General features: G+C 28.6%; 2 protein-coding genes across 2 annotated transcripts; both read left to right on the forward strand.

Annotated features, from left to right (window-relative positions):
- Positions 1-3,888: 3,888 nt before the first annotated feature.
- On the forward strand, positions 3,889-5,523 carry LOC112596415 (geranylgeranyl transferase type-1 subunit beta). The gene has a single exon (XM_025342080.1). The coding sequence runs from the start codon at positions 4,234-4,236 to the stop codon at positions 5,314-5,316; it is 1,083 nt and encodes a 360-aa protein (XP_025197865.1). The 5' UTR covers positions 3,889-4,233; the 3' UTR covers positions 5,317-5,523.
- Positions 5,524-6,148: 625 nt separating this feature from the next.
- On the forward strand, positions 6,149-9,214 carry LOC112596416 (NADH-ubiquinone oxidoreductase subunit 8). The gene is made up of 5 exons (XM_025342081.1): positions 6,149-6,297; positions 7,765-7,923; positions 8,522-8,694; positions 8,767-8,895; positions 8,959-9,214. The coding sequence occupies exons 1-5, from the start codon at positions 6,270-6,272 to the stop codon at positions 9,088-9,090; spliced, it is 621 nt and encodes a 206-aa protein (XP_025197866.1). The 5' UTR covers positions 6,149-6,269; the 3' UTR covers positions 9,091-9,214.
- Positions 9,215-9,653: the final 439 nt, after the last annotated feature.

Raw genomic sequence — 9,653 nt, forward strand, 5'->3', positions numbered from 1 at the left:
AATATGCAAAAAGAGCATGCATAATACAGGGATGATCTCAAAAAAAATCGTGGGGTGGTGTGACTAAAATTATTTTTATGTGATGACCTTTTTTTTTTTATTGTCTATGCGTCCTCTTCATGGAAAATTTTTGGATCCGCCACTATTATGACACTCTTCTCCCCCCCCCCCCCCCAAAAAAAAAAAAAATAAGTTTGTAAATACGCCATTGATTACTTGTATTTAATGAATGCTAACACTTTTATGAATAAAAAAAAAAAAAAAAAATGAAAAAAATATTTATTATCTATATTATATTAGTAGGTACCTAGTACCTATCTATTTTTTTCATTTTAAAATTAGGTATTAACACAGGCCCCATTTTTATGTACAATACGACACACAATGTGCACCACGAATTTACAAGTGAGCACTACGATTTGAATGTGTGTGCACTACGGTCTATAAAACAAAAACTAAATAATATGCCAGCTACTAGAAAATATTAGTATTTCCAGCATTTTTTAAATTTAAATTATACTGAATTATAATTTTTTTCTTTTAATTTTCAAACATTGCTATAAGTCAAAAGTATTTTTTTGTTGTATTAAATCATTATATACATATATATGTAATACATTGCTTTTTCCATTTAAACTGCAGTAGCAAGAATCAAATCTCCGTTTAAAGCAGTAAAATTAAATTTGCAGTCCGAAATTTAACAAATATTAGGGCCTGTATTAACATATTTAACACATTCTGCTGTAAAATGAGGCAATTATAATATGTAACATTAAAATATAATAATAAAACCCCATTTATTTTCAAATTAATGAAAATTAATTGAGCACTATTAACTAAAAATACTTAAAATTAAATTGTGATAATAATAAGTCCAGTTGATTAATCCACCGGATCCCTCAATACCCAATCCTCCCCTGCAGATTTTGCTTGTTCTTCTCCATCCATCCATCCCTTCCTGCTAATATTACTCTCTATGGTTTATCTGGTTGCATTATTTTCACATAAATTGTTTAACAGTCTTCCCAGTGGTTTCTTACTTATAGTAGTGTTTTAAGTGTTTTAGGTAACTATAACAACTATTGAATCTATTTTCGCTGCCATTTCTGTTTAATCTATTTTACAATATGCAATTATAAAATATTTCAACGATTTTGTTAGTCGATAATCTTGTAAAAATTAATTTATGAATTAATCAATACGAAAAAAAACAATAGCTCTTTGTTAATAAAATTTATAATTTTGTTAACCGCTATATAAGCGTATTTTGGTACTGCTAGCCGGTCGTCGTCTTGTCCGTCGTCGCTCAACATAACGCTCAGACACCCGTTGAACTACTAAGATCGCATCAGCGACCGAACTCGCGTCGTCCGCAAATCCGATCGCACCGCGGGTAGTCGGAGAATGCACTCTGGTGACTAACCGTCGGGCACCATGCATGCTCTCTCTCTCATCCTTCGTCACCTCAAGTCGCCGTCGTCCTGGCCATCGATGTCTTCGATAAAAGGTGTGGGGGTGGTTCCTGTGGACGCAGCAGCAGCAAAGGAACGAAGCGATACGCTTGACGCGTTTCTACGCAGCCGCTAAACGCTTTCTGCAAGATTTTTTGCAAACTACTGCGCCTGGATCGGGCTCATCTGCCAGGATCACCATCGTAGTTCCTATTTCCGCAACTTTCGTCGATGGGCCGTCAGCTGGTGGGAGATCTTCGATGACTTCGACAGTAAACGGAGTTTCGATAATTCGGAGGAGAGTTGTTAGGGATCGGTTGACCAACCTCTGATTCCGTTTCCACAACTCGCAAATCCTCACCCGGTTCTTCGCATAATAACAGTGCAATTATATCCTCGATAACTTCTTCAACCACCGTTGAGATTTCATCTTCAGGACTGTTAAAGACGTTCTGTATATGTATAACGTTTTCGATTAGCTCTTTTAATATCTCTTCAATGGTGGTGGAGATAGACATAGCAAGATGTAATTTAATTGTTATGAAATTAGAGTACGGATTTTTATACACTAAAAAGTATCGGAATATGCAATAAAAATCATAGAAATATGTAAAAAATATGTAAGAAATTTTTTTTTTTATTTATATAAAATTTACAAATTAAATAACTTACAATAATTAATTATTTAAATAAACTAAGTATATAAACAATTTTCGTTTCAATATAGAATATATTTCGAATTTTGTAAAAATATACAGAAATATACAAATAAAATTTCACCATCGGATTCAAATTATTATGATTTGTGAAAATAATTGAAAAATATTTAAAAAAAATGAAAAAGAAAATAATAAGCGATTGCATGGTTTTGTACGGCGACTAACAATATTTGTCCTTAAAATATTACTATGAACATCGGAAATAATACATACAATACCAAAATTAGTTATGCAAAAATCGTATATTATGCACCAATTAATTATGTGGCGCATCGGGAAAATTCCTGGTGTCCCGATAGACCATTGCGGGCCTGCAGGGTATAGTGGGTATATATTATATACTTATCAGTTATCATTTTCAAGAATTTCAAATGTTACCTTTAGTTTTAATTTAATTATTTTAAGTTAAATTTTAGCTGGGTAGAAATAAATTGTAGTTATTGTCAGCTGTTTATTTGATTAAATCTCATTATAAATCCTTAATACCATGATAAAATATTATTTTAAAAACAAAATTAAAATTAATAAAATATGAAAATTGATATAGGATATTGAAATACAATGATACGAAAATAATCATTTAGTATTTTGGAATAATATAATACGAAAAAAATGTATTTAAAATTAATTTGTCAAAAAGTATTTAAATAGGTACTTAAATAGTTCTATGTCCAATAATTGAAAAAAAGTCATTGATCAACACTCAATGTTTCTATCTCTTTAACATTGACATTTATAAAACAATCAAAATATCAAATAGTAATTAATACCTACGTCTTACATTGACACATTGCCATTTGTTACAAATCGGGGTGAGTAACCGACATAACTATCGATTATCGATGAGTTACAACTTCAATTGTCGTTATGGAATATTGGAATGAGAAAACAATGAAACAAAGACTTTAATGACTTATTGATTAGTCAATCAAAATAATAATATTTTAATTTTTATAGTCATTATTTGGCAATTTGATTAAAGATAGAATAGAATAGACTATCTATGATAGTCTAATGATAGTTATATTACCAAGCCGAAAAAATAACTAAAAATATATGAGGAATCTTGCATTGAATTTTAAAGTTTTTAAACTGAGTGAAATTTTTTTTGTTTAGTTTTTGAAAAAAAAATCGAATACTTCACGTGCTTAAAAATAGTTTTAAAAGAGTACAAATTTAACAGAAGTGTTTAAAATTTTAATAGAAACATTAAATTTGATATTAATTTTAAGTATCAACGTTTATTAGTTTTTGAATTAAAACAAAAAAAAAAAAAAAAAAAATAAGAAATCGTTTTATGGAAAACTTATTACCTGAATACTGAATAGTAGGTATCAAATATCTATCGTTATCCGTGGCCCACAATCTACTTTGTACCGTAATACAGTGTAACTTTGGGTTATTCCGTAGATTATGACGTCCTGTGATGAAAATTGACAAATGAGTAAATGAGTAAATAACCATGCAATACTAATAAAATCTCATGTTAGTAAGTTACTCATTGTGAATAATTATTCAATTTGTGATTATATTTTATATTTTAAGTTTTTAACGTAATATTCAGTAATCCAAGAGAATGATTCTGTCTAAAAATCAGGATAATATAATATAATATTTCCGATGTGTTAGTGTCGCGCTCTGTCGGTATTTTGGCTATTTTGCTAGTTTCTTATTATCGAAAACGTCAAAATGATAACGATGAAACGAAACCGCAGTATCACACAACGACCAACGACGGCGATATATGTCTGTTATTATGAGTATTGACTATTGAGTGATGGCTGAGGATTGACGAATTGAGCCGGACTACCTAAGTCTAGTCGACAGTTATACACATGCGTCTTGCATAATACTGTGTTACGACGAGTTTTTGATATTTTATTAATTTATTATCTCGAGGATATTGTTTGCATTCGAAACGATCGGGTTGTTAGATTTTGTGCGAATTTGTTTCTCCGTTGAGGTAATGTCATCGTTAAATTGTATCCTTTTCGAATCGTCCATCGGCTGTTAGCTGATATACCAATCTACTTCCACTGCGTCTACGAGTCGTCTCCTTCAAGATGAGCAAACCAGATTTGAAATTCGAACTGCACAAAAAATATTTCCATCGCTCGTTGGACTTGTTGCCCGGCGAGAGTGCAGTGTTTGATTATTCGCGGCTCACCATTCTGTATTTCGCGCTCATTGGTTTGGATATATTGGACGGCTTAGATTCGCTCTCCGACGACCGCAAGAAAGACATCGTCGAGTGGGTGTACAGGTTGCAGTTGGTACCCAACGAAAATTGTTCTGTGCACAAATGTGGTTTCATGGGTTCCACCACCATCATTCATTTGAAGAATCATCCAGGTTCAGAAAAGTATTGTGAAAGTAATGTTGCTATGACATATATGGCATTGTGTATTCTGATTACAATGGGTGACAATCTGAGTCGTGTTAATAAGTCGGCTGTACTTCAAGGTGTAGCATCTCTGCAAAAACCCGATGGCAGTTTCAAAAGCAACTACGAATATGGTGAGAGTGACTTGAGATTTGTGTACTGTTCACTTGCAATATGCAACATATTGAATGATTCTTCAGGTATTAATGTAAACAATGCCATTAAATTTATTTCAAAATGTCTGAACTACGATGGAGCATTTGGACAAAACCCAGGAACTGAATCGCACGGTGGTTCTACTTATTGTGCAGTTGCATCGTTATCTCTGTTAAATAAATTAAATATTGTTTTAGATGATAATAAATCAAGAATATTAGAGCGCTGGGCAGTAAATCGACAAACCAAAGGTGGTTTTCAAGGAAGACCTAATAAAGAAGCGGACACCTGTTATTCCTTCTGGTTGGGTGCTACACTCAGTATTATAGGATCATTAAATAGAATAAATCCAGAGAGAAATAGGGCTTTTGTTCTACTTAATGCCAACTTGATAACTGGTGGATTTAGTAAAAACATGGAGTCTATACCAGATCCAATGCATACCTGCTTAAGTTTGTGCGGATTAAGTTTGATTGGTGAAGAAAACCTAAACCCTATTAATCCTGCATTAAATATTACCGTGAGGGCAACAAATTATTTAAAGCAAATTCAAAGAGATTGTATTTCACCGAACAAAGATATATTAAATTCAGATAATGATAATTAAATTATCTATCTATATTAAATGTTAATTTTTAAGATAAAATAAAATAAGCGATTAGTCAACTTAAACTATGACTGATTTATACTTTTTTTTTACAACTATGACAATTAAAAATATATCAAATAAATATGTCTCCTATATTATTGTTAATATTAACAAATTGAACATTATTTTCTATTGAACTTTTCAGATTTAACCAAGTACCAGCGAATTCTCATTTGTGTTGTAAATTTAAAATATGACAATCTGTTAAATAATATGATAACTAAAGAATTGTGTCTATATCATATTTTGTTCTATTGGTTATAACTTTTTTCTGAAAATAAATCTAATAACACTGAGTTTAAAGACTATTATTTTGTATTAAAATATTACACAGAATATTAGAGTGTTTTTTGAAATGATTGATAATTAATAATTATTTTGAATATTCTTTTCTTGATACCGATTACCAACCAGTTGCTTGTTTTTGATAATCATTTTATGTCAGATACAATGATATTTTTGTTTTCTATGGGTGGAGATCTTAACTACGTTGTATAATTTTTTCTTATGCTTTATAAATTTATTTTGCTCTATAACCTGTTACATTACAGGTAATTCGTAGTTGTGGCTTGACATTAATCTTAATTTTTTTTTCAATTTGTTTTTTGTACCTACCTAATTAGACAAAATAAATAATACATTTTTATCTATTAATTATATTATCTATATCAGATCTGTGTTCTGTAATGATCATGCATCAGCTGTTACTACTGAAACATTGGTATGAGCTGGAAGTTAGAAACGGTAATACTGATAGCATATCAATCATAGACTTGGCTTTAAGGACAATTATTTAATTTTACAAAACTCCTTCAAAAGTTATTATTTTTTACTTAAAAGTTAAAGCTTAGAAGTATTTAGACGATTACTTTTAATTTTTTTTTAGGTACAATACGTTGAAATCTTTCAATATGAATTTAGCAACATTAACAAGAGCTGGTAAGAACTTATTTTTTTTTTTTTGTATAAAAATGTATTTTATGTGTCAATGATCAAACTCAAAACTACCTTCCAACCAAAATCTATTTTCTATGAATGAATATGGTTCAAATTATTTAACGAATATTAAATTAATATTAGTTATTGAAATTAAAGAAGAATTGACTAGGTACAAATCAATATTAAGAAAATATAGATAATGGAACTTACAAAGAAATGGAAGACTTTATATATGAAAAAGTTTATATTTATAGGTATTTGAGATCAAAGTTTTGCACTATAAATGACTGATGAGAGGAAACAAATATTTGAATAATAAAGCCTAAAAAACGTTTTATGCACTAATGAAATTCTTAAAGATAAATATCGTGTTTAGAACAACAAAAGTTGGATTGTACCAGGTGCAGACCAGCTGGGGTACTACAGTATCCCTCTTACCCTAAAATTTATTTTCGCCTATCGGTATAAATGTGTCTTAATGTTTTTACTTTACAACTATAGAATTTTGTGAAATCGATTATTTTTCATAATAATGTACAATTTTGATTGGATGTGAGTTGGAACTTGGTGCCTATTTAATTTTTAAACGTGTTTTCAATATTTTTATAACAAAATTTAATATTTTATAAATAATCTATGTATTTTAAATTTTCCAAAAAAATTTTGTTATTTGCCCTTAAAATTATGTAGCATTGTATGCCTTTTTTTTTTTTATCTGTCTGCAGCTGGATTGTTCTTAACTATTATAAGACTTACCCACATTTATGATTATTAAGCTAAGACGATAACTATACAGAAAAGTTTGAGAATTTTTGAAAACATGGTATAGTAGAAAATATGTTGACTTATCATTAATAAATTAATAGGGAACTCGAAAAGGAGATATAACAAAGAGTTATACAATATGATAGAACTCTAAAAATAGCCTCAATAACAAGCGTTGTTAATGATCAAAGAATATAATGGTTAAGTAATTTGATGAGAAGAAGAGTGAACAAAATAATTGAAATGGAAATCACAAGAACGATTTAGAGGAAGATTCCCAAAATAATGAATTGATTTGGTAAAAGAATATTTAAAAACTGGAGAAAAAATAGTGTAAGATAGAGGCGCAAATAGTAGTATAATAATGACAAAAAAAACTCTTAAAAAATAATCAGTTTAGTCAATATACCAGCAAAAGAAGAAGAATTAAAAGTTAAATTAAAGTTATTTTAACATGTATATACCAGTTGCCTTATTTTACCTTAACTATTGTCATACTACATACAATTAATATTATTTTTTTAAAGCAATGTAATTTAATATACCTAATATATAATATATAGCAATATTGTTCTACAATAATTGCCTTAAATTTTTATAATTTTAATAATTAATTTAAAAAGTTAAATAAGTAGTTGTGTGTAATTGAATTATAAATAGTCAAGATGTTATTGTATACCATTATGTTCATTATTTTTACAGGTAATACAGTTCTGCGATCAACTATTCGGGTACCATTTAGATTAGCATCGCAAATCAATTATATAAATGTTAACAGAGATAATGAATTTGAAAATTTAAGTTGGGGTGCCATGTCAGATCAAGCTATTTCTTATGCATTTGTTACTGAACTATGTAGAGGTAAATTAAGAAAATTAATGTGAATTATGCTAATTATTTTGAGCAGATATTTAGAATAAAATTTTTTTTTTTTTGATATATAAATGTATATTTATAAGTGCATATTATAATTCCATTCTTGAATTACAGATCAACAATTTATTTTGACAAAATACAACCTATACATTTTGTTTTCTGTACATTAGACACATGCAAAATAGAGTAAATTTGTGAAATATTTATTTTGTTGCATATGTGTCTGGTATAGAAAATGAACATGTATAGAATTGTTTTAATAATAACAATTTTGATAAATTGTCTACTTTCAATTATAATGTAAAATGTATAGTAAACTTATTAAATAAATGCTATAATCTATTTCAAATAACAATAAATTAGCTGCTCAACCAATTTTTATTTGGTGATGTATAATCTCTTGTAATTGTCCATAATTTTTTTTTCCACATAGTGGGGGAAATTAGGCTGTGAGCAATTTACAAACCAGTATATTTTTATTTAGAATATAGTAATATGTTTTTTTTTAATCCAAGCATACATGTTTTTAAGTCTTACTGATAAATGCTGTTAATTGTTCTCTTAAAATAAATTTTATTCTTAGGTGCTGCTGTATCATTGGCTCATTTCTTCAAGGAACCAGCCACTATCAACTATCCATTTGAGAAGGGACCTTTATCGCCACGTTTCCGAGGAGAACATGCTCTTAGACGTTACCCATCTGGCGAAGAGAGATGTATTGCCTGCAAATTGTGTGAAGCTATTTGTCCAGCCCAAGTAAAATTACTGTTAAAATTTTTGTATATTGATACGTTTTTTATATACGTATAATATGTATGATTTATGTAGGCTATCACTATTGAAGCAGAAGAAAGAGCTGATGGAAGCCGCCGTACCACACGTTATGATATTGATATGACTAAATGTATATACTGCGGTTTTTGTCAAGAAGCATGTCCTGTAGATGCTATTGTTGAAGTACAATTAAATGTGGTTATGATTTTATCAAACTATAGCTTAATATCTGTAAACATTTTTCAGGGTCCAAATTTTGAATACTCTACTGAAACACACGAAGAACTTTTGTACAACAAAGAAAAGTTATTAAATAATGGTGATAAATGGGAATCAGAGATTGCTGCTAATATACATGCTGATCATCTATACCGTTAATACTAATAATCAACTTAGTAAATATATGTGTTTAGTTTTTCTTCATTATAAAACAATACGTATTACATAAGTTGTAACTTCATGCTTAATAATATTCTTAAAATAAAATGTATAAAATATCAAATAGATAAAAATGTTAGTTATTAAAACTGTTACAGCCTATAAAATAATATAATTCTAAATTTAGTTTCATTCAAGTTTAAAATTGTTGCATTGAATTATTTATTATTATTTTTTAGTATATATCTATTAAAAAATCTTAACATAATTTTTATTCATTTTTTTGAAAAATGAAAATTTATTAGTTAAACTTTTAACTTAAGGTTTCATACTCTAATCAATAATAGTAATATCTTCAAATAAAATAAATATTGTTTTTCAATTTTAGAATAACAATATAGAAAACATCTAAAAAATAATAAAACATAGATGTTTGCTTTGTTAAACATAGCTATTGTTTTAAATATTCAAATAACCAATTTTAATAATGTAATTAATTATACTTTATGACTAAGAGTAACATTGCAAGTTGAGCAATTATTTTGGTAATTTTATATTTGGGA

Source organism: Melanaphis sacchari, unplaced genomic scaffold (assembly GCF_002803265.2).
Source record: "Melanaphis sacchari strain LSU unplaced genomic scaffold, SCAv2.0 Contig31_pilon_pilon, whole genome shotgun sequence".
NCBI classification, from domain to species: Eukaryota; Metazoa; Arthropoda; class Insecta; order Hemiptera; family Aphididae; genus Melanaphis; species Melanaphis sacchari.

What these genes read in the sequence shown, in the direction of transcription:
- LOC112596415 (XM_025342080.1), top strand. Translation starts at nt 4,234, where the DNA reads ATGAGCAAACCAGATTTGAAATTCGAACTGCACAAAAAATATTTCCAT.
- LOC112596416 (XM_025342081.1), top strand. Translation starts at nt 6,270, where the DNA reads ATGAATTTAGCAACATTAACAAGAGCTG. An exon ending in AGCAACATTAACAAGAGCTG is followed by an intron (nt 6,298 to 7,764) that starts GTAAGAACTTAT and finishes TTATTTTTACAG; the next exon opens with GTAATACAGTTCTGCGATCA. An exon ending in TGTTACTGAACTATGTAGAG is followed by an intron (nt 7,924 to 8,521) that starts GTAAATTAAGAA and finishes TTTTATTCTTAG; the next exon opens with GTGCTGCTGTATCATTGGCT.